At 56.3% G+C, this 23,552-nt stretch overlaps 2 protein-coding genes across 7 annotated transcripts in view; both read right to left on the reverse strand.

The window, feature by feature from the left end:
• FLT4 (fms related receptor tyrosine kinase 4) overlaps positions 1-4,774 on the reverse strand; it is a 59,761-nt gene extending 54,987 nt beyond the window's left edge. For both annotated transcript variants that reach the window (XM_037397879.1, XM_037397878.1), the window contains exon 1: positions 4,561-4,774. In XM_037397879.1, coding sequence (XP_037253776.1) covers positions 4,561-4,618 — 58 coding nt within the window. In that variant the 5' untranslated portion in view covers positions 4,619-4,774. The remainder of the gene's footprint in view (positions 1-4,560) is intronic.
• Positions 4,775-8,387: 3,613 nt separating this feature from the next.
• Positions 8,388-14,376, reverse strand: LOC119152792 (zinc-binding protein A33-like). Of its 5 annotated transcripts, none has more exons than XM_037398470.1 (7): positions 14,253-14,376; positions 13,474-13,748; positions 12,774-12,869; positions 10,847-11,080; positions 10,423-10,442; positions 9,591-9,706; positions 8,388-9,482 (listed from the first exon to the last, which is right to left on the reverse strand). In XM_037398470.1, the coding sequence occupies exons 1-7, from the start codon at positions 14,359-14,361 to the stop codon at positions 8,938-8,940; spliced, it is 1,395 nt and encodes a 464-aa protein (XP_037254367.1). In that variant the 5' UTR covers positions 14,362-14,376; the 3' UTR covers positions 8,388-8,937. The 5 variants fall into 5 exon arrangements, with proteins under 5 accessions (XP_037254367.1, XP_037254366.1, XP_037254369.1 ...); XM_037398469.1 differs by having other exon boundaries at positions 14,238-14,376; XM_037398472.1 differs by having other exon boundaries at positions 14,243-14,286.
• Between the last annotated feature and the right edge of the window lie 9,176 nt (positions 14,377-23,552).

Raw genomic sequence — 23,552 nt, forward strand, 5'->3', positions numbered from 1 at the left:
CTCTTGCCTTTCCCCACCATCCCATTCTCTGCATTTCCCCAGTTTGAGTCTTTTCCTGACACCCTAACCCGATCCTCCCTCATTAGCACGTGACGTCCATCCCACGGCACCTCCAGGTTTGGCCCGCAAAGCCTGTGCTGGAGATCCTTGCCCTGGAAGAAAGGGGCAGAAATGCAGCAAGAAAAACAATTCACACGTGGGAGAAGTTGTAAGATGAAATACAAGTCACTGCCTGAAACCTGTTTCTGCTACCTCAGCAGGGAAATGACTCCAGGAGAGACTCCCCACTTAATATCCTCAGCTTATAAAACTTAGTGGGAGTTTTGCCACCGGCTGCCACGGGGCCAGGTTTTCACCCTCCTTCTGCTGAACTTGCACCTAGAGATGGAGTAATTTGCCGGCAGCCGCTCAACAAAATAAGCGGTCACGCTGTGCTCAAGAGCTTGTGCCTCCTCACTGGCTTGACTACAGGCCATCTCCGCTTCCACTATTTTGCATTAACAATGAGGCACCGCAGATGGGCAATAATACTGTGTGCTGAAAACATCAGAACTATTTTGACCAGAGAGAAAAAGCCCCCCTGGGACCTGGCTAACCCTCTCTCTAACAACATGAAACAAGAAACAAAGGTCTGGGATAGCCAGAGGCAATAAAAACCCTGGAATTAATTTAACCAGTCACTAGATGCCAGTGCAGCTGCAGCAGTATTTCTTTTCCTAACGAAGGGACAAAAGATAATTCCAGCTCGGGCCCAGGGCAGGGCTCAGCTCCGGTCTCCCCACCAGACACTGGGACACACCAGGTGGTCGCAGTCTCTGCCATGGCGCCCAGTTGGTGTGGGACCCAGGGGGGGCTGTGTGCCTGCTCCCTGCTGCCCCTCGCCCAGGTAGAGATTTGCAGGAGCCGCCTGCACAGGGGTAGCTGGGGCAGGTCAAGGCAAAACACAGCACTGGGCACCTCTGGCTCATGGTCTGGGGCGGGAAAGGAGCTTTCAGATTTAACTAACCACCTGTGGATTTTTTTCCATGCAACCCCATGTATTTTTCCACGCACAACTGCCCATGGACCCAGGCAAACATCTAACATCCACAAGGCCCTGTGGCGACAAGCTCCACCACTGCACAGCAGCATGCAACAAGCCACCAGTCCCCCACCCCGCCCACTCCACGTCCTCCCAGCACAGGAACCCACCAGGAACTGCCTTCTTCAGGAGAGCCGTGATTTTGCAGCCCTCTCTCGCAATGCCCCAGCCCGTCTCTCCCAGCGGAAAAGCCCAGTGATGTTTAGTCATTCCTCAAACGGAAACCACCACGACTGCTGCTCCTCCACTCCAGCTCCCCACCCTCCATGGGCCTTGCAGCCTGTGGGGTCCAGCCATGACAGGGCTTTCTGCTTCTCCCCACACCTGCAGGACCCCCCAGATCCCCAGGCTTATTGCAGCTTTTCCCCACCACTGTGTTTAAATACGCAGCCCCCCCAAACAGCTTGGGGCTGTTTTGGTCCAGCAGGCTGAATGCAAAGACGCTGTGCTCATTTGGAAACGCCTCTGCTGCACCAGCTGGAGTGGCTGGGGAGAAGGTGGGCGAGATGGGTGCTATCTCTAGGACTCATGTTGCTCCCCAAAGCTGCTGAGCGCCAGGCAGACCTGGGGACCCATCAAGAGCCCCCTTCTGCTTAGCAGCCATTCTGCAAAGCAACCTCTGGAGCGCTGCGGATGCCCCATCAGAGAAACTGCTGCCTGGCCACGGTCCCCTCCTGCTCCCGTTCCCGTGAGATCCCGTTCTTGCTTTCCCTCCTCAGGAACTGCCCTGGGACGCCGGGAACAGCCTGTTCCCTCCTGGCTGGGAGCACCTGCCCTTCCCATGTCTGCCCTGGAAAACACCGCACCAATGCAGGGCCAAGAGACACCCCAGAGACAGCGATGCTGCGCAGAGCAAGGCCACGGGAGAGAGGCAGTCAGGCAGGTGGGACATGTCAGAGCGAGCCCCCTCCTGCCTTGCCTGCACTGCTGGGGACATTGTGCTGCTGGGGGAGCGTCCCCCTGACCAGACATCAAACTGAGCTCAACAACAAACTGCAGGCAGCGAGCTGCAGGGTTGAGTGCCCCAACCAGATCCCAGGGTGGTAGTTGCAACCCACTCACCCAGAATCATCCCTAAGCAGACAGCGGGGCACAAGGGCTGTGGCTGCCCCATCCCCAGCATCCCCTGGGGACCACAGGCCACAGCCCTCACATCACCCACCTCCTCCCTGGAGGCCCTGGCTCTGCTTCATCACTAACAAGCAACTGGGTTAAGCCAGAACTGGGTTTGTTGTGCACTCATGGGCTTTTGCATGAAAGGGTGTTGCTGAAATGGCCCATGTTTATTACTTGCAATAAAGCAACTGCTTTAAATGCTTTAAATCCCAGCTGTAAAGGCAAATGATGCTGCTGGCACGGTCAGTGCAGGGCTGGCTGTCCAAGCACCCGGCCAGGGAGGTCTACATGATCTTAGAGGGCAGGCAGCGGCAGCCAATGTAATCGGCTTGGGTCCTACACAAGCATGGGCCCTTCCCTCACGCAAAGGGCCATATGCTTTTGAAAGTGGCAAGCCAGAGTCCCCAGTGGGATTATTTGGCTGTGGAGTGGTCAGTGCTGCTCTGTGCCCAGAGCATGGTGACTCAGAGAACACGCTTTTATTGCTGTCCACAAAGAATTACCCCGGGATGCTGGGGCTGAACCTCTGCCTGCCGCCCCCACCTCACTGCCTGCAAAGGGCAGCTCCCCAGTTCCACTCCATCCGGGGAGCACTGCGGAGCTGGGATGTAGGGAGAGCCTGTGTGCTCTTACACATGGCCTCCTCTCCTAGTACCAGTCCATTTAAACATGTACTGGGGTGCAGGGACAAGCAGGACACAGAGCCAGAACAGACCTTTCATGATCCTGAGCTAAATATTTCACCCTTCCCAGGTGGAACAGTCTCACATCCCCATCCCTGCTTCCAAGGGAAACAAATATTTGCACTCAATTGGGATTATGGTTAACGAGGAATTTGCGGGTCCTTTACACGCTGACAAATTGGTCTCAGGTAGAATGAAAGAAGAGGAAGCAAATACCCAGCGTAAGATCCCCTAGTTGATCTCAACATCGTGCTTCATCGCCGCACTAATCAGGCAGCGCTGGAGAGCTTCAAAGGTCTGTGCAGCCCTGCGCTGACGAGGCCCACACATCACGCAGCCGCGCTGGCCAGAGCCTCCCAGGCACTGCTTCCCGCACCTCTGGGAGATGAAAGAACCTGAGAACAGCTACAAGATGCTTTACAAATTGCTAACAAGAGAGCTTTGAACAGCTGCAGCTCCCACCGTGGTGCCACCAGCAGCAAGTCCCTTTCTGTCCTGCCTCCTGGAGCTCCCCATGAGCTCTAGCAGCCTGGTGGGTCCTTCGGCCCCATGGCACTAGAGCCATCAGCAGCGTTTTGGGCACATCAGGTTAACGGTGCTGCTGCTGGTGATGCCGTCCATACTGTACCTCTGCAGCCAGACCTGCAGCTCTCCCATGAGCTCACTTCAACGAAGCAGCAAACACCATGGGTGACAGCGAGTCAGAGATGAGGGTACAGAAAATTCTATTTATGCTCCCAAAATTCACCTCCCCGCCTTGCAGGCTCCTCACATTACTAACTTTCTGTTGGTCTTGCTCTGCTACAGGCTGTAAATGCTTTAGCTGCGCAAGCAGCAGCTTCCCTGGGGGAAGCTGGTGGGGTTGATGCCCCATCCCTGCTGCCTTGGCAGTGCCCACTCAGCTCTGCCCCACGGTCTCTGCTCTCTGGAAGGGCATTGCAGCCCCATCTCTGCTGTGACCCCACGTCCACCTGATCCAAGCCATGGCCAGGGGGTCCAACTCACTGCCCAACAGCCTTTTGCCCCAGAAGAGCTATGGGAAAGGAAAGCATGTCACCGGGATCTGCCTTGGGTGACTTCCCAGGCAGACCAGAGCTGCCAGTGGCTGGCTGGCTGGCATCGCCTGGACCACCGCCTCCTCGCGCCTTCCTCCCCAACACGCTGCCCGGCGCTCACAAATTAATGACACTGTGCATGAAAAAAATAAATAAGCAGAGCAGGGAGCCGGCCTCCTGGCTGCCCTCCCGGCCGGGTGCTGCCCCACGCAGAGAAATCCCTCCCGCAAGGCTCCCATGCGGGTTATCCCTGCTTGCAGCGAGCACACCCGCGGCACGGGCACGGTGTGGGCGCACCCACGGACCCGGACCCGCAGGGACAGCAGCGGCGGCCCCCAGCCCGTCCTCTGGCTGCGGGGGCACTGTCACAGCCGTCGGGGACACCCGAGCAGGCACCGGGGCGCGCCCCCGCAGGCGCCGGGGGAGCCCGGGGCGGGCAGCTCCGGGGCACGGCACGTCCCCGCCCGGGATGGGGACGCCGCGGCAGGCAGCGCGGGTCCCTGCGGGATCTGGGGACAGCGGGCGGCAGCGCCGGGTCCCGTCCCGTCCCGCCGCGGCGGCCCCCGTCCCCGGCGCGCCCGCAGGTGCGGGCGGCGGGCAGAGCGGGCAGCCCGGCAGCGCTCACCTGCCTCCGAGACAATGCCGAGCCAGAGCCAGAGGGGCAGCGTGCAAACTCTCTTCATCTCCGGGGCTGCGGGCAGGTCCGTGCGGGGCGGCGCGCAGCGATGCGGAGCGGTGCGGAGCGCCCCGCGCCCGAGCTCTGGTCCCGCCGCGCCCCAGCTGCGGCAACGCGCGGCGGCGGGCGGGGAGCACCGGGGCCGCTTCCTTTTCCTCCGCCTGCCCGGGCCGCCCGCCGCCCTCCGCCGAGCCCGCGGGGCGCCGGGCGGGCGGCGGGGCGGGGCGGGCCGGCCGGGGCGGGGCGGGCGGCGGGGGGGCGCACCTGCGGCTCCGGGCACGGCGGGGTGTCTGCACCCCCCCGCCTACCGGGGTGCGGGCATCCCCCCGCACCTGTGCGCGTGGGCGCGCGTCCCCCTGCAGCTGGGTGCGTGTCCCGCACCTGTGCGCGTGGGTGTGAACAACCCTGCAGCTGGGTGCGGGTGTGTCCCGCACCTGTGCGCGTGGGTGTGCATCGTCCCCGCCCCACATACACAGGAGCACCTCAGCACCTGTGTGCACATTCATGTGAGCACACCCCCTGCGCGCCTGTGTGCGCCCCTGTACATCCCGCCAGCACCTGTGTGCACGCGCGTCACCCCTGTTGTGTGCACTTGCCTGCGTGCAAATGCCCACACATCTCCTTCTTGCTCGTGCGTGTCTTGGGCGCACATCCCAACCTCTCAGACCAGAGGGAACGTACACAAATAACCTGTCACAGCCGCGTGCACAGACCTGACATGAACATCCACATTTGCACCCGCTTGCACACAAATAACCTCTCACAGCCGTGTGCACAGACCAGACGTGAACATCCACATTCACACCTGCTCGCACACACACTTTCATGCCTGCATGCGCCCCCCCCACAGCCCACGCCTCACACCTGTACGCACACAGCCAGACACACAGTCCTGCACACATCTCCTGAACCTCCACTCCTCCTGCACCCCCCAGGGGCACGCAAAGATGCACACGCGCTTTTTCACACCTGCGTGCACACACTTGCGCCCCTACTCATTTGGGGGTGCACTAGCAGTCCCCACTCACGCCAGTCATCCGTGCAGGCTGCCAGCAGCGTGGAGCAGCCGTGTTACTCCCCCGGCGCTGCGTACACGTGGCACACCCCCCCCTCTCTGGCAGGTGTATACCGAAACCCATGCCCACAACCGTGCCGCTGGCAGCAGAATGGGTCCACGCATGCCAGTGGCACTGCCCCCACACCGCTGCCGCTGCCAGCGACAGCGGCTCCGGCTTGGTACGAACCGACTGCGAACACACTGCAGATGGAGGTGATGGCAGAGCTTTGGGAGTGAGGTGGCACAGCCCCACCAGCTGCCTGTCACCCAACAAGCACTGAATAGGTAATTTAACACAGCCTCGCGCTTTGTCCCAGAGGGTTATTAATTACGCACGCTTGCAGGCAGTGAAGAGCGAGCCTGAATGAGAACCATGTGCTCACGGCTTCGAAAAGGCATGAAAACTTCTGGTGCACTCAACTGCTCTCATTGCCAAACCCATGGAAGAAATCACCCCGTCCCTCTCCCGGAGTCCTCAGAGGGACTCCCAAGCCACAGAGTTTGTTTTACCCAACTCCCGTCAACGCAATTAGTGAGTTTTAACCCTGCCAATGCCAGCTCCATTGCTCTTCAGCACACTCATCTTGGACCACCTCCCTGCTTGGTCCCAGAGGAGCAGAAAGCGGCTGCGTCCCTCCATCCCTGGTGGGTGCCCAAACCCCTGCAAGTTTCTGGAGAGAGATTTTAAAATTCTCCGTGAAGATCGGGTGATGGGACAGAGCTGGGGGCCACACGGTGGGGCAGCACTGCTCACCACTGCAGGGCGAAGAGCTGAGGTTGTGGGATCGGGCCCCTCTGTGGTGCCGGGGCTGTGATCCCGGGGAGATGGGGCAGCCACGGGGCTCCCTGCCACCAAGTGTGCCCACGCTGGGGACCACCGTGAGTGGCAGGGGTCATTGTGCACCTGAGAGAGGAGCAGCGAGGTGGCGAGGTGTGGGCAGCGCTGGAAGGATCAGTCACATCGCACCACTGAGGTGCTGGACGCGCAGTTGAAGCGCTACCTGGAGAAGCTGAGTGCGAGAAGAGCAGAGGGTTTGACCTGGGTCTGGGATCCTCTGTCACCCCCAAAATCAAGGGATTTTGGCACTGCCCGTCCATTGTAGCCCTAACGCGGCACTGCACGGGCGGTGGTGGCCAGGACCAGCCCGTCCATGCTGCCATCTAATGGTGGGACACTGGGGAGGGCTTGCCCCGTGACGACCGGGAATTTTCCATCACAAACACAGGGCGACTGTGGGACTGAAGGGACCTTTCCATTGTTGTCGCCCTGGGAAACAAAAGGATCTTATTTTAAACTCTTGTCCCCCTTCCAGCACGTGGGGGGACCCAAGGAAGCAAAGGCTTCCCCGAAGCACAGTATAAAGACCGAGACACACCACAGCGGCAGGGCAGGGCTGGGCTATGGGAAAGGGACGCGGGGGTGGCTCTGAGGACACCCACGGAAAAGACCAAGGTAACCTGCAAGGAAAATACAGCCTGGTCCTGGGGGCAGATGGCGAGAGTCAGCCCTGGCAGGTGCAGAGCCCCGATGCTGGAGCAGAGAGGGGTGTTTGCCCCCAGGGTGCCCACTCTCCCATCCCCATCCCCTCCTGCCTGAACCCAGAGCCAGGCCCAGCCCGTCACTGCGTTCACACCACACCTGCAGTTTCAGGTCCGTGGTGCTACGGTTAACGCATTTTTCAGATAGCATTTAACGGCAGGCAGCATTTCCTCGCTGGGCTAATGCTGCGCGTACAGCAGCTCAGAGCAGCGTTTTCCCTGCATGTAGGAGCTGCCGTATGTGCTGCGCACGGGGCAGGGCCAGGCAGAGACGCTGTACCCCAAAACACAGCTCTGCCCGGGAGCCGCACGCCATGCCTGGAGGAGGAGGAGATACGCTTCCTCAGGAGCCTGCTCAGCCCAAGGATTTGTGACCGACCAGCAGGTTTCGAGGCTCTCCAGCTCTGCCTTTGCCAAGGGGAAGGTGTAGGATGTGGCGGTGATGGCGCTGGCACACGTCGCAGCGAGCTGCTGGCAGCCCGTGCCACCAGAGCAGCCCACGGCAGCGGTGGGCAGTGGGAGCCGGCAGCTGCCGAAGCCCGGCTGCGCTCGCTGCCTGCCAGACCCACTCCCCCTCACGCTTCGGGGAAGGCTGCCTGCCGCTGCCCGGCCTTGACTCCTTGCGGTTGCAGGGCAGGTGAGGAGGCAATGGGTTTCCGTCCTCCCGGCTGCAGCTCCCTGCTGCAATCAAACCAGCCTCACCTTCCTGCAGAGGCTGCCGGCCCTTGCAGGGGGGTGACAGCCCCGCTCACAGCAGCATCTCGAAGCCAACCGCTCTTTCTTCGCCACTTTTATTCCAGCTGAGACTGGGGGGCAGCGAGAGGACAAGGCAGGAGTCAGGAGAGGAGGCTGAGTTCAGCCCCGTTGCTTAGCAGGGAGGGAGCAGAAACCCCAGACATCTCCTCCAAGCACCCCTGACCCCCAAACAAGGCTGCACAGAGCAGCAGCTCCCCAAAAACTGGGCTCCCCCTGCACCCACCTCCACCCCATGCCTGCAGAGCCCCGGGCTGCTCCAAGGGCAGCGCAGAGCAGGAGCTGGCTCTCTCATGCCTCCTGTGCTGCAGGCAGAGGGGAGAGCCCAGGCGGGAGCAGGGGCCTGCTCTGTGCCCCCACGGTGTCCTACACCGCGGTGCAGCAGACCCCCAGCAGCACGTAAGCCCTGAGCAAGTCCAGCAGGCAGTGGCCTTTCCAACGAACTTTAATGGTGACAAGCAGAGGGCAGGCAGCGCAGTCCCCGGGCCGCAGCAGGTCCCACGCCGCGCACCGGGCTCCCTCTGCCGCCAGCCTGAAGCCCTTCCCCACAGCTCTGAGCCGAGGGAGCCCGCTGCCAGGTGTCCAGAGCACCATCAGGTGCCTCCGGGGCTGCCGTCCTCCTCCTCCACAGGGTTTATGAATGTGAGTACAGAGAAACGAGAGGTGAAAGCGGCCTGTGGCTGTGGTCACCGAACCGCACCATGCTCAAGCATGGAAGGTTGTTCCTCGAGGAGTGCCACGCACCTCCAGGAACACAGTGCATCGCCCACAACCCATGCCACAGGGAAAGGAAGGCAGACAGAAGCTAAGAAGAGACTCGTCCCCCTCCCTCCTCTCAAAACAGAAAGTGAAACAACCCCTTCAACACCCACCAGGTGTGTGTGCAGAACTGGCCTCCAGCATGGCCCCAGGCAGCCAACTGGCAGGGGCAAGGAGCCAGGCTGGTGTCCCCAGAGCACCCTGCTCTTCCTCATCCCTCACAGGGCCAGGTGGCAGAGGCGCATGGGCTCTATGTTGTCCCACCCATCACTGAAGCAGGTGCTGAAGAAGGGGCAGTACCTCTCTGCAGAGACCTGGTGGAAGGTGAAGAGGTGGGACATGTCCCTGGCATCAAAGAAGGTGACAGTGCCCTCCTGGCAATCCAGGAAGACCCCCACTTTCCGGGGGGGCTGGCGGGGAGTCAGGCGCACCGAGGGGGTGGTGGTGGCCCAGTATTCATTCTTGTTCCGCAGGCGAAGCGTCCAGTAGCCATTCTCCGGGCACAGCTTGACCTTTGCCGCCCGGTCCACAGCCTCATTGGCCACCCCCAGGTCCCACTTGGTTTTGCTGCCCACCCAAACCTCCCAGTAGTGCTGGCCGCTGTCAAAGGTCTGCAAGCCCAGGACATTGACACACTGAAGGAAGCGCCGGGGGCTGCTGGGGACAGGCAGGGCTCGATTCCTCTCTGTCACTGCTGTCAGGTCTCTGGAGAACACCAGGTTGGGGTGGGCTGACTCAGTATCAAAGGTGAGCGGGGCAGGAGCTGTGGAGACATCAAGCACAGCATTTTACTGCTTGCATATGCCCTCTGCAGAGCATCTCTGGCTCTTCCACCATCCAGCACGCCCATCCCTCACACCAGTCTGCTCACCGGGGTGGATAGACTGCAGCATCTGTCTCCAGAACATGTACTGCAAGGGGCCGCTGTGGCTGTCCCTGTAGTGCTGCAGGCTGAAGGCAGGCTGGGTCTCAACGCGCACCGAGGGCCTGGGGCAGAGAAAGCGGCAGTCAACCCCTCTGCTGTGCTACTAGTGAGGCATGTAGGAAGAGCCTGGTCAGGACTGCAGCACGCTACAGTGCGTGACAGATCTGGCAGGAACAGGACACAGGCCTCCCCGGCAGCTGTTTGCTCTGCCTGATGTGGCCCGAGAGCCTGTGGAGCAGCAAGTGACTCACAGCAGACCAGCACCCAGCACACCCAAGCAGGATTCCTGCATGGGTGAACAGGCCAGGCTGCACCCCACTGCAACCCCCATGGAGGGAGGGGACAGGGACACACTCCCCTAGGGCAGTTCTGGTCCTCAGCTAATTGCAGCCTCAAGCAAACCTGCACCTTGTGGTCAGTTTGGCAGCCCCATGAAGTTGTAAGAAGCTAAGAAAGGGGAGGGAGAAGCCAAAGCACCCAAAGTCTGTTGCATCAGCCTTGTTCCCACTTGCAGCATGCATGGCTCTTGCACCCATTCCAAACCAGCATGTCTCCTCCACCTGCTTTTCCAGCCCAGCCACTGACACATACGCTCCCTGGGAAGAGCATCCCACATGTGCTGAGGACCACCCCCCACCTGGCACAGCACCAGCAGCAAACTGAGCAATTTGTGATGCTTTTAAAACTAGAGATAAGATCCCTCTTCCGTGTGGTCCCAGCCAGGGACAGAGATAAGCTCCTGAAAAGGAAATCAGCTTCTTTCATGCCAGACACGTACCTGATATTCAGGCTCTCCACCTGCAGTGAGGAGCAGAAAGAATTAGCAGTCACTATCTGTAATTCGTGCAGCTGCACAAATAAGCTCCCTGTCCTGCCTCCTGCTGTCACACAGCACAGAGAGAAGAAACCAACCTACTCAGAACCCCAGTCTGGGGGATACCAACTCGGCACTGGGGCCAAGGCAACTTCACAGGGGTGACAGAGGAGTAAGGCTCCTGAGACCCACCGCATCTGAGAGATCACCATATCCCTTGTGGCTAAAGCCCTCAGACTCCAGGGGATTGGATAGATAATCCAGAGGGATGGCAGTGAGAACGACTTCCAGATACAGCCTAGTGCTTTCGTTTAGGACTTTCCCCATTCCAAATTCAGATCCTGAAACATCCCTCAGCCTCCTGCCAGAGTCAGCCAAGCACACTCACCTCCAGCAATGACACCTCTTCCACCTTGCTCAGGGACTGCTCTATGCGCTCTATGTCCCTCTGCAGCACCGATATCCCCTCCTCCAGCAAGTGGACATCCCTGTGCAGCTGTGCCAGCGACTGCTCTTCTTTTTCACCCAGCTCTGCCAGCACAGCTCTCTCCTTTTCTTCCAGGATCTGACGAAGGCAGGCAAACTCTGCCCGGATCTTCAAGTTCAGCTCCCCAGACACCTTCTGAGCAGAGGGAAAAGGCAGAAGATGAGTCTGGCAGCTAAAACACACAAGTAGGTGCACAGGATGGCTGGGTCTGCCACTCTGCTTATGAGAGTCCTAAAAATTAGTCTCAGACATACCCACAACTTCTTGTATGGTGAACAGGATGCAAGAACAACTTTCAAAGCAGCAGAGCCAGAGGGAAAGAAAAACAAAACCCAAATTCCACCAATGACTCTGGCTATGTGCAGGGATTTCTAGTGAAGGTGACAGAGTGGGAACTCACAGCCCTCTCCCACACCACCAGGAGGTTGCTTGTGTGCAAGACTGGAGCAGTTCTGCTTTTTCTGGAGCTTCAGACTCAGCTGTTCAGGTTAGTCAGGATTTATTTCACATCATGCCAGACCCCAGGCAGAGCTGCCTGGCACTGGTAACTTGCTCTTTTTCTCTGATGCTTCTGTCTCTCAGGGCTCCTGTTTGTATGGGAGAGACAGGGGAGCTGCACAAACTAATCTCTGTAGTTAAGGCTGATAAAATTCCATTCAGTTCTTCTCTTCAGAGCTCACTGTTTTCCAGTTGTTTAGTCAGCCAGCCAACCTTGGGGTGCTCTCACTGCCTTCCTGACTGTTTACAAGAGACAGCCAATGACCTTTTATTTTCTAAGTTTTTAATCTTTAAGTGCAACTTTAGCCCTCATTTTCCTGAAATGCACATCCCTTTCTACCAGCAGGAAAACTATCTTCCCCAGAGTACATCCGAAGCTTCACCAGCCAGCACAGCACCCCATCTTCCTTTTGCTCTAGCAGGTGCTCATGCTGACACACCAGAACCGCAGAGGACATGCATGACTTCCCTGTTCAAATAAGCACTTTGATCCTTTACTCTTGAAACACCTCTTGGTTCTTCCACTGCAACTGGACATTAGCTGCATGTGCTTATCTGCTAATACTTCTTCATTAACTTCAAAGGTCTATTCCAAATCTGGCACTGGGATAGAGGTATGACATGGCAGGAAGGGGTATCAGAGACCCTAGTCAGAAGACAGTCTCCCATCAGTTTTATCTCATCTCTGAGCTACTTTTTTTTTTCCTTACACTCTCCTTTCTTGGCTTTTAATACTTTTATGTCACTCAAGAAGGAAGCGCAGTCAGCCTGGGGCTGTTCTTGCTTCATTGATCAGTGACAGGCAGGCAGACTGGTACCACTCGAGCCTATAGAGAGCACTCAGGTTCCTCACATCATCTCAGAGCTTTGCCGTGAATGCAAACATGGTCCTTGTTACAAGGCCACTGCTCTCTGCAGCACCAACACTGCTGCTGACCCAGCTCCTTCAGCTTTGCTGCCACCCCTTCAGACACACAAGAAGATTTTAGAGCTTCCAAGAATTAACCCTCTTCCAAGAGGACAGCACTGCAGAGCCAGAACTGGCTGCTCAGCCAACAGCTCTCACTGCTCACACTGTCTTAGCTCTGCTGCACCAATGCACCTCAAACGCTGCATTAATGAGCATTCAATACCTCTTACCAAAGCCTCCACCAAATATTCAGTAGTGATGGGCTCTGGCCTACAGGTGGGGGAGTTTGTTCAGATCCCTACATAGTTATTTATCTAGTTTTACAAGAAGCTGAGCTAAATCTCAGCTGAAGCGATACACAGATCCTCCATGACCATTAACTCAGAGACTGTACAAAAAGCAGCTATCACAGGGCATTACCGTCAGGCCGTTGATAGCTTCCTGTGTTGCATGCTTCCTTTCCAAGAATTTCTCCATCTCTTTCTGACGAGCTTGCAAAGCATCTGCCAGGTGCTTCTGCAGGAAGAAGGAAGAGATGGTGAGGAGACCATTTCATTACTCTGCTGTGATTCAGGAGCAACCCCAGTTCCTGAGGCCAGCATTAGAGGGAGGCTGCAACAGGATTTCTTATGAAAGCAGTGAGAAGAAAGCACCAGATGCACAGGCTTGAGAACTATATATACATGCCCATAATAAAATAGATTTATTTTTAAGACTGGGAGCTCCAGCCTGGGATATCTGTTTGCAGGTGTTTTAAAGGCTGCATGCTGTGAACTGGCTTGTGCAGGGACTGACCCCTCAGGCAGCACACTCAGGACAAACCACCCTCACCCTGGCTGTGTGAACCCTACACGAGAAACAACGAGGCTGTGATGGAAGTCAGACGCAGCAGTGAGGGAAACAAATGCAAGAGAAGAAAGTATCCAGAAACTAGACAGCTGAAGGGAAGCAGGGAGAGGGAAAAAATTGGGAAGAGATACAGATGCCACTACGCTCAAGTCAGGTGAGGCAGGCATAGGGCAACCATGTGCAGGAGGAGGGGATGCTGGGCTTGCAATGTCTGCACAGGGCTCACATGGCACCTGTCTCCATCTTCCCCAGCTGAGCAGAAGCCACTCACCCGCATCTTGTGCTGGTGCTCTGCGAAGCCACAGCGCCGCACCTTCTCCACCAGCCCCGACAGCAGGTAGTGGGTGCGGAAGCCCTGGCTGGGGAACTCACGGCGGCACTGGGGGCAGGAGGGGACATGGGCACAGCTCTCCCAGTAGCCCTGGATGCAGGCCTTGCAGAAGTGGTGCATGCAATCCAGCATGACAGGCTCGCTGAAAAGCTGGCAGCAGATGGCACATGTCAGGTCCTCCCGCAGGCTCCGGTCCTGGCTCCAGCTGGCCATCCCTGCAGGCACACAGGTCCCACCCTGAGTTTCCTGCCATCACCATCCTCAAATCCCGTCTCCCTGGGCTAGGCCAGGCTTCTGCCTCCCCTCACGCTGGGCTCTGCTGGGTGCTCTGGGGCAGGGCTCGGTTACCAGACCTTGGGCAGAAGGCACAGGCCCTGCCCTGGTGCCACACTGGGCACATCCACGCCTGGAAAGGCCCAGCGGGTGGGAATCACAGAGAAGCCCTGGCAAAGGCTCAGTCCTGCGGCTGAGCAGCAACTTTCTGATTCCTACTACTTCAGCAAAACTACTCAGAGCAGCCTACGGGGACCGGCCGGCCGCCCCCACGGGGCCCTGCCACTCCACAGCCTGGGGAGCCCCAGGGCCCGCCGCTCGGCGGTGCTGCCCCCCGGCCGCAGGGGGCTGAGCCCGCAGCCCAGAGCCCGCCCGGCTGCGCTACGCGCACCCCCCCATCCCCCCCGAAATATAACCCCGAGCTACCGCACCGCACCGCACCGCACCGCGCAGCTTGCGACCTCCGCACTTTGAGCCCCCGTCCCACCCCGCCCGCGGATTGACGGCCGCCTCGACCAATCGAAGTGCTGACGCGCGGCCCGCCCCACTGCTCATTGGATGGAAGCTAAGCCGGGGGCTGGGCGGGCTCTGGCACGTGACGTGTTACGTGTGCGCGGGCCCGGACAGCTGCCGGGGGCCTGCGCGCCGCCTGCGGTGGGGCGGGAGCTGCGACCCGGTGCGGCGCGGCACGGCATTGCTGTGCCCTGCCCTGCCCCTGCCCTGCCCCTGCCCCTGCCCTGCCCCGCACTGCCCCGCTGCTGCATTCAGCCACGAGAGCTCGCGGAAGCAGCCCCGAGGCCAGGCCTGCCCCACTTCCCGGGCTTCCCTTCGCCAGGGCGCTGTAGGCTCGGGAGCTGCGCAGTTCTCTGAGGCACGGGCCCTTCAGAGCCTCCGACCAGGGCTTTGGGGTCACAGCTCCAGGTTTCGCTCCGTGATCGCAAGGGCTGCAGGCTTGCTTGCAGAAGAAAGCAAGCAGGGTTTTCATCCTTGCACGGTCACCTGAGGGTGAGCCCTGGGATGGTGTGGGAAGCAGCTGGTGGACATGTGAGGAAAACCACAAGAGCTTTCAATACTGGGAGTGAAAGCAAATAAAACTGGAGGAAGGGGAGACATGCAGGCAGCCAAGAGTTGCACAGATGATCTATCTCGCAACTGCTGTTGGAATCAGAGCACCCATTAAGAAGGGTGATGTGCTAGGCACTGTCCATCTACTGCTCTCATCCTGCTGCTGCTCTGCGTTTTCTCACCATTGGAGTGGTTGCAATTAACACAGAAAAAGTTTCCACCCATCTTCATTTGCTTGCCTGAGGGATTTTCCCAGGCTTTCTCTTGCACTGTATGTGCTTGTTCACTACGCGTGGCTGCAGCAGCCCTGCTTGCAAGCATCAGCCTCCCCCTTGTCTCCACCAGCCCCTCGGGGTGCTCAGCCACAGCCCCGCACTGATGTTTAGACTTTAAGCATCACTGGCTACACTAGAAGCAATCGGTCCTGGGGGATGCTGGCCACGGGCAGGTGAGATGCTGTCATGGATGAACAGTTTAGGTCACTTAAGGAACCACCATCAAAGGTACTGGCAAAAGTAGGTTGAATATGAATTTGGGGGGGGTGACTTAAATTTTGATGGCAAAGTTTGCTCTATTACTTATTACATGGATGAAATGTACAAAGGAAAATGGAGTTAGAATCGAGCTCGAATGGTTTACACAGAGACAAAAGACACATATGGGTAAGGGAAACCCTTCCGTTGAGTCACGAGTTTTGGAGGAGACCCCCCTCATTTCTAAACTCCTGACAGCTCAGGTGCAGCTAGGTCCAGCCTTAACCTCAGACTTGGACAATGGTTTATATCTAAAGGATGTCTAAGGTTTATTCACAGTTTTAAGGCAGGTCACAAGATTTTAGCAGCAGCTAATTGTTGACTAATTTAATATTTACAAAATGAATCAGTAGGATTCACTACAATCACAGCAGTAACTTTATTATAGGTAGGGTTGCTAAACCAGTTCACATACACATGCACAGGCACACAAAGAGATAAATGTATATAAATGTACAGAGGCATACCTGTTTAAAATTCCCCTTGAGATCAGTGAAATACATCAAAGGACTTGGGATTTCTCAGCGGACAAAGGGCTGAGCCTTGAGGAATGGCTGTTTCAGCCCAGGCCCCGTTGTCAGCTTTCAGCAATGGTCCTCTGAAATTTGCACACTTGGGAGTTTGTGAGCTCTGAGAGGCATCCCACTCAGAGGGAGATGCTGGTCACAGCCCACTGAGGTCCAGGAGAGCTCAAGTGGTCTGACTTAGGATTCCTCTTTATAGGGTTGCAAGATGATTGGTGATTCAGGTCAGGAATGCTCCAAGGTTGTTGGGGCATGACTGATTATTCCTGCTTTTGCTCCCCACCTTGGCCAAGCAACAGGAGTTCCTGGTAGGGTCAGTGCCATTCCGCACCTCAGCCATGCAAGAGTTGCTGGTACTGTCAAGGGATGCTTAACTGCCCAACTCATTCCACAAAGGCCAAGGCCTAACAGGGATTTCTGAGATCACAGAGTGGCCCAGAGGAGGGGGGAACCACCACAGATACAGCTCAGGCAGCCTCCTGCAGCCACCCGGGCACAAGGCAGTGACAAGGTGAAGCTCCTCATTGCTCCCTGTTGCTCTGCCCAGCCCTGGCATAGGCAATGTGAATGCTGGTGTGCGGCAGGGCTGGGTGCTCCGGGAAAGCGCTGAGCTCCAGGAGGTGCCATGGACAAAGAGGGAGGATACAGGCTGCTGTGAAAGTGCTCCAAGGGGCTCTGGGTGGCCAAGTGGCATCTGCGGACACCAGTGAGGTCAGACCATGCTCAAATATGCCGCCAGTCCCAATGCAGTTATTCTGGGGGCTCAGGACCTGCTCCAGCTTGCTGAGCGAGGTGAGGGTTGGTTGCACCCTCTTACTCCAGTCCCCATGCTGACAGTGGGACAGGGATGCTCAGCCCCTGCTGCTCACCAGCTGCTGGCTGGGCAGGAATTGTTTCTAACAGGCTGAACCTGCTCCCATTGCTGCCCTTTTCCCCTCTTCACTGCACAGCTCAGCGGGGTCCCCCAGGAATGTCACTGTGATGGTGACACTGGGGACCTATGGATGACCCAGGCATCCAGGGATGACTGAACAATCTCTGCTTAGCTGTGACTTAATGCAGCAAAACCTCACTGCCCGGTAGTGCCTCCAGTAGGCTGGATTTTACCATACAAATGGCCGGGGCTTGCTGGGAGCAGTGGCAGCTGCCAGCCCAGCATGCTGCAGCTGCTGTGTGAGTGGGTAGCACCTGCGCAAGGGGAGAGAAGCTGGGATTACGTGTCATCTTCCCGCTACGCATCAGCAATCCCTGAGAAATAGCTGGCTTTGAACTTCTGGATTTTGGATGGGAGCTGAATCATCTGCTTAGATGCATCCTTTTGAGAAAGAAATGGCTTCGTCATCCGTGTCCAGCCTCTGATCTCCTGGCTGGGCCACCGTTTCTTCAGAAGACATTATAGACTGCACAGACACACACATAGACACACACACAAACCAGCAGACAAGACACCCAGCCCAGGACACACAGCCTGGGGTGAGCCGGGGTGATGCTCCTTGATCTGTTGCAGCTTGCAATGCCATCGTCTATTATTTGTGTGGCTCTACATAGAGGTAAAAGCATCAATAACTGCTTTTCAGCAGAGATCTGGAATGTGCTGTGAAAGGTTATGTTCTCCCACCAGCCTGAGCCATTGGTGCTGGGAGATGTCCCCATGAATCAGCATCCGCACTGTGTGCAGAGAGCTCATCCCTCCCCATGGGGCTGGTTACGGAGCCCAGGGAAACGACAGCGCGCAGCCTGCACCTCCATGCACCCCGTGCAGCTGCAGGCCTGTTGTCTGGAGAAGGTGAGTCCCTCTGTAGCCAGGTAACTGAAGCTTCACCCTTAAACAGCAGAATCTGGGACAGCACAGCTGATGTGGAGCTCCCCTGTTAGCCCCAGCTGGAGCCCGGTCTTGAGCACTCTGTGCAGTGTGAGCAGCAGGAGCATCGCCCCACTGTGGCACTGGGCTGGGGCCGTGCCAGTGGATACCCTGCTTCCAGGGCTGGCATGGGGCTGCAGGATGCTGCTTTCATGGGAGCAATGCTCTGCACCAGGGCATGGCACTGCCAGCTGGGTCCAGGTGCTGCCTGACACCCTGTAGCACCCAAGGGAGTCCTGCACCCCCTGATGTCTTGACTCCATTTTCCCAAATAACTCCTCTTGCTGCCAAAATTGCCCATGTAAAATTGCTCATCTCCATCTTTGCGGGTTTGAGCTGCAAACGTGGGTTTCAGAGCCAAAGGAGGAGTGGCACCACTTTACCACGCGCTGTGCTAATCCATCAATCCCAGCAGAAAGTTCTAATACAGGCAGGGATGTCCTTGTCATGGCTATTTCACTTTCTGGGACATCAACTACAAGGTCTAAAGCTAACAGTGAGTGGCAGTCATTTCCCAATGAACACATCTCCTATCTGCGGATTGAAAATACACACCCGAGCGTCCCCCCCGGTCTCAAATTCTTGTTTAAGAGCTCCTGGCATCTCCTTCCTTTCAGCACTCGCTTCGCTTGGCAATGTAATGTTTTTCTTTCTTTTTTTAGCATATTCCTCTTGGGAGGCTCCAAGCTCTGGGCTGGGACCTGAGAACACTGTGTTTGGAGAGCCTGATTATGCACTGGGGAGATGAAGGATAACGTGGATCGGGAAGGGTCTGGCTGAAAGCTCATGAATTGGGTCCAAAACCCTTCATGGTTCTCCGCTCTGTGCAGTAAACATGTATTCTTGGAGACGGGTGCCAGAGGCACTGTTTGGCCTTACAGAAGGAGGGGGGTGAAGTGGGAAGCGCAGTGGGTCCAGCTGCCGGAGGGCTTCACCAGGCTCCCAGCAATACACGAGCGGAAGGGGAAGAAAATGCTGATACACAGCACCAGGCCCTTGTGTTGGCTCCCCAAATGCAGGTGGGCAAGCTCAACAGGGGTTGAGAAGATTTGCATTTCAATTTCCCTGTTTCACTGTGGCTGGAGTACTAATATACATTGAGGACTTGGATTCCTCCAGATCCCACTCTCTTCCTTGGCTCTGCCTGAGTGGTGCCTGGCCACAGGGCAGCGGAGGGGTCAGAGGGGTAAACCGAGGCTGGAGCCCTTAGGTCCTGCGACGGGGAGGTGCTGAGCAGCCCCTCGGCAGTGACTCCTGTGCTCGCTGGTCTGTGCTCCCCTGCACCCACCAGCCCGTCCCCTGCAGAGTAGAAACGCAGAGGCAGGGGCTCCTCCAGCCACAGGCATCGGGGCGAGGTGGTGGGGTTGGTGTGGCTGTAAGGACGGAGCAGCAGCACTTGGTACTTCCCAGCTCTGCTGCCTACTGGGGTTTGAAAGCCCATGTGTAGGAGTTTGTTTTAAACACATTTGAAAGACTCGTAAGTCCCATCCTCTGTCCTTACCCTTGGACCCTTCACCAGTCCTTAGTTTCACATTTCAGACACTGAGCTGCATAAAACCTGGTCTTTTCTGTGAGCTGACCCAGGCAAGCCCCAGAGGAAGGACTCTGTGGGGTGAGGATGGGGCAGCCTGGAGCCAGTCCTTTCCGCTGCCCGTGGCATCCCTGGCCAGGAGGAACTGTGGTGCTGCTGGTCCAGCAGAAATCCCCAGACTTCTGACAACCCCAAAAGCAGGCTGCACCTCGGGAGGCTCTGCTTTGATGGCCTTCTGCCAGCTGCCTCCTGTGCTGAGATCAGGAGGGAGGAAGTAATGGAAAGGGAAAGCAGCAGAGAGAAAAAAAATGAAACCTGAAGGGAATAGGTGAATCAAGGTAACAGCTGCATCACCCTTAATGAATATTATGCATCCCTTCATAACCTCAGCTACAGTGACATGATTTAAAGGCCTCGTTTAGAAAAGTGAGCAGGAAATGAAGCAATGCTCTAAGATATGATATCTTTGAGCTGGAGGATGAGGGTGACCAAAGGATAGGCCACGATTTGCCAATATTTTCTTCCCAGGCCCAAATGATAGTGCTGTTTTGCTAAGGCCAGAGCCTTGTGCTCTGAAAGCATCTGACTGGCTCCAAGTACCCCATACCTGGCACCCATGGTCCAGATAACAGCCAGATGGAGATGGAGAGAGATGTTGAGCAGGTTCAAACCATCCCAAACATGCCACGAAATGTGCCAGGTTAAGTAAGGCCAGTGGTCTGAATGTTTGTGTCATTTTGCCCCTTGTGTATCCAGGAGCTGATGGAGAATGGTTAGGGATTAACATGGACAAATCCATCTCCTGCTACATGGAGAGGAGTTTGCACCATGGGACTAGGGCTCTTCCAAGCCCTTGCATGTTGCATGGCTCCAGGGGCACAGGGGCTGTGGGATGGTTTAACCCACAGCACACTGGTGATGGCATGTAGGAAACAGGTCCTGGAACGGGCACAGGAGGATGAATGCCACTTAATGATGGCGCTTTTTTTCTGGGGATACTCAAATAGCTCAGTTCCTAGGGATCAGATTCACATGTCTGCTGCTCTCCTCAGAACTCCTTGTGTAAACCATCACGAGCTGGCCTGCCAGGCACCCTGACACGCCAAGATGTGAGATTCCCCATGCCGCTCCTCTGGGCAGCTAGGAATCCATCACGTTTACATTCCACCAGCGTCCTTCAGGTCCCCACACCCAGGCGCCAAAACCAGGAGATGTCTGCAAATATTAACATTTCTGGCTGCTGCTTATTTGCCTGTTTATTCTGAGCTATGCATGAAACTCCTCTGATATTCCACACACAGCACAGGGTTTGGCCAAAGCAGCTTTGTCCTCTCAGCCTTCCCCACAATGGGTCATGCTTCAGGTCCCCAGCCAGCCCGTTAAACGCTCTTATGTACTTGGATACCTCGTTCATGGTGAGGCTGCTGAGCATTCATAGATGTGTTGAACTGCCTGTGCAGGGCCTGAAGCATGTGGATTTTTATTAATTTTTTTTAGGTATCTGATCTCAGCTCTGTACAGCAGAGATGTGGGAAAGGTCTTTGTGAGCTCAGCCTACAAAAACAGGCTGGACAGGCTTGGCTGCTCAAGGTCTTTGAACCTTTTGTCAGTTAGCATCCATATTCCACAGTCAGAACACAGTAGCCATGAAATCCAGCCCTGTGGTCACATCACATCCCCAGATTGCTTTCGCCTGGCTGGTCTGAGACTGTTTGCTATATTCATTACTTGCGTTAAAAACCACCACAGTTCTCTCTGCAGCATCCCCTGATGCCACATATGAAAGCCTTCAGCCCATTCAGTGGAGATGGAGAGAATGCATTTACCACCATGCAGCCTTCAAAAGCCAAGGGATATTTCTGAAGAAGACCCCGCAAGGACAATATCTCTCAGTGCAACGTTTCACACAAAGCACATGCTACTGGGCATAAATGTTCCCCCTTGCTATTTACTTGGGACTTTGCTATCTGAGAAAAATGCAAACATGCTCCAAAATCTCACTCATTTTGGAAAAAACTTAGACTCATCACTGCCTGCAGCCCAGCAGCTTCAGCCTGAAGGCACCCTCCTGTGATCCCCAGCAGGGTTTAAAAGCAGCTCTTTGCACTTGGCTTTACCTTTCCCCCTTCCATTTTTCTGCCACATAGTGAAAGCTGGAGCCTGAGCATTAACAAAGTGGTTGCCAGAAACAGAAAGAAATTCAGTTGTCATTGAGTGAGATAACCATCTCCTTTAAGGAAAAAAAATAAAGTGCCTATATCTTTGTTAAAAAATCTCAAAGATCCTCAAAAAGATTTTCCTTCTGGACCTGTCACCATAACAACAAATGTTTCCAAAGGATAAGATGGGGATGGAGTGGGGAGAGATGTGCCTTCAGTAAGCACATGGTGCCATGCCCAGCTACACAGCTGAAGGCCACAGGCAATGCCGAGAAGAAGGGGCAGGCCAGCCAGGGAGCAGGAGTGGATGGACACGAGGGAGGCTGCTGGTGATGGGGAGAAATATGGGAGGAGGTGTCCTTTGTCCCCAAGGAGGGGAAAGGATAGGTGCTCAAACCAATGTGGTCCCAGGAATATTGCACAGGTCTCCTAACCCATTCCCAGTGTCCGTACTGGTGAGGCTGTGGCAGTGCTTGGTGGGGTAGCTTGCTGCCACCCACACCCTGTGCCGGAGCTGCCTCGAACAGCCCCAGGGCCAGGGCCACCATGGAGGCAGCTGGGCTGACACCGAGGCCAGAGGCAGGCGGTGGCCTTCAGGAGGCTGCATCTTCTGCCTCCAGTTTTGACAGGATGGTGAACACTGAGAGTGATGGTCTTACCACGAGGATAAACTGATCTTTTTCAGAGCCCTACTCTTTGCTCCTCTTTCAAAGTTCACAGGCTGATTTATCTGTAATAGGAGCTAGGCAGGCTCCTTCTCCTTTCTTCATCCAGGGGAACATGCCAGGACACTGCCTTGCCCAGGACAGCTGTTAAAACAAGGGATAACCCATGCTGGAGACAAAATGTCAGGGCCTCTGCTACCTCTCTTCTTTTGCTGGCTACTAGGGCTGGCTGCGCTCCTCTACTTCGCTCTGCAAAATGACGATGCACGCTGCTCTGGTCCTCGAACAAGAGTGCCATGACAGGCTGTGCATCTTCTGCCCAGAGTGTATGTCACCCTGAAGGAATGTGGTTTTCCATGTGGGAAGCTGAGCACTCACAGAGGTGATGCAGTGCAAAGCCCTGTTTCCCCTGGTACCTTAAATACCTTTAATGCCTGGGGGGAAATAAGTCTTTTGTCCCTCCAGCATGAAATAGCTTTCGAAGCGGATTTGCAGGCTCCAAACTCACCTCCCTCATGTGTCTGGGCTGAGCTCTTCAGTGGAGGCAGAGAGGAAACACTGCTCATTGAATAATAAATTGCAGGCACGCGCTCCCCTGAGCAGTTGTTTGGAAAATGTCCCACACGCCTCGTGCCAAATTTGCTGGCCAGGGAAGCTCAGTGGTATTAGCATGTTCCAGTTAATTAGGGTTGTGAGTCGTCCTTTTCATCGCCTGGAAGAGCTGAAAGAAGGACAAACCCAGAGCACTGCCTTTATAAGGCTTTGCACTTTCCAGCACGGTCTCCATTCGGCTTGTGCGTGCTCTGCTCGTACCCTGGGGATGCTGCTCTTTCTCCTGGGGGACTCGGTGTCATACCTATCTCTCAGCGTCAGTCAGTGGCTTCTGAGTCATTTCTGGGCAACACAGAGTCAAATGGATTACCAGCCGAATCCCTGGGTTTGTAGCAGGAGTGGATCTGACCCTCCCGCCCTGGTGTGAAGCGCTGCCACCAGTGCTGGTGTGCACCGACACTGCTGCCAGCCCAGCACCACAGAGCTGAGCATGGTGCGGGTAAGCTGCTCCTTGCTGACAGCTAATGTGGGTCCCCACAGGACTAGAAAAGATGGTAGTGAAGCAGCAAATGCAATCCTGCTGCCTCTACAGTGGTGCTGAGCACCGGATCTCAGCTCCTGCAAACCTGATGTCTTTTGGCAGCACCAAGCCCACAGAAAACTCGCCATGCCCTGAATTTTTCCCAGATGCTTGCATCCCCTTTGGTCTTGACACTTAGGTAGAGTTTAGGCTGGGGCTGCCATCAGCCCATCCAGCTCTGCTTGCTCCCGTTGCCACAACCCGGCATATGGCACCGTTTGTCATCTCAGGAGTGACAGAGTAGCCACAAACTTGTAACTTCATGGTGGGACTATG

The sequence above is a fragment of the Falco rusticolus genome, chromosome 8 (assembly GCF_015220075.1).
Source record: "Falco rusticolus isolate bFalRus1 chromosome 8, bFalRus1.pri, whole genome shotgun sequence".
Lineage (NCBI taxonomy): Eukaryota > Metazoa > Chordata > Aves > Falconiformes > Falconidae > Falco > Falco rusticolus.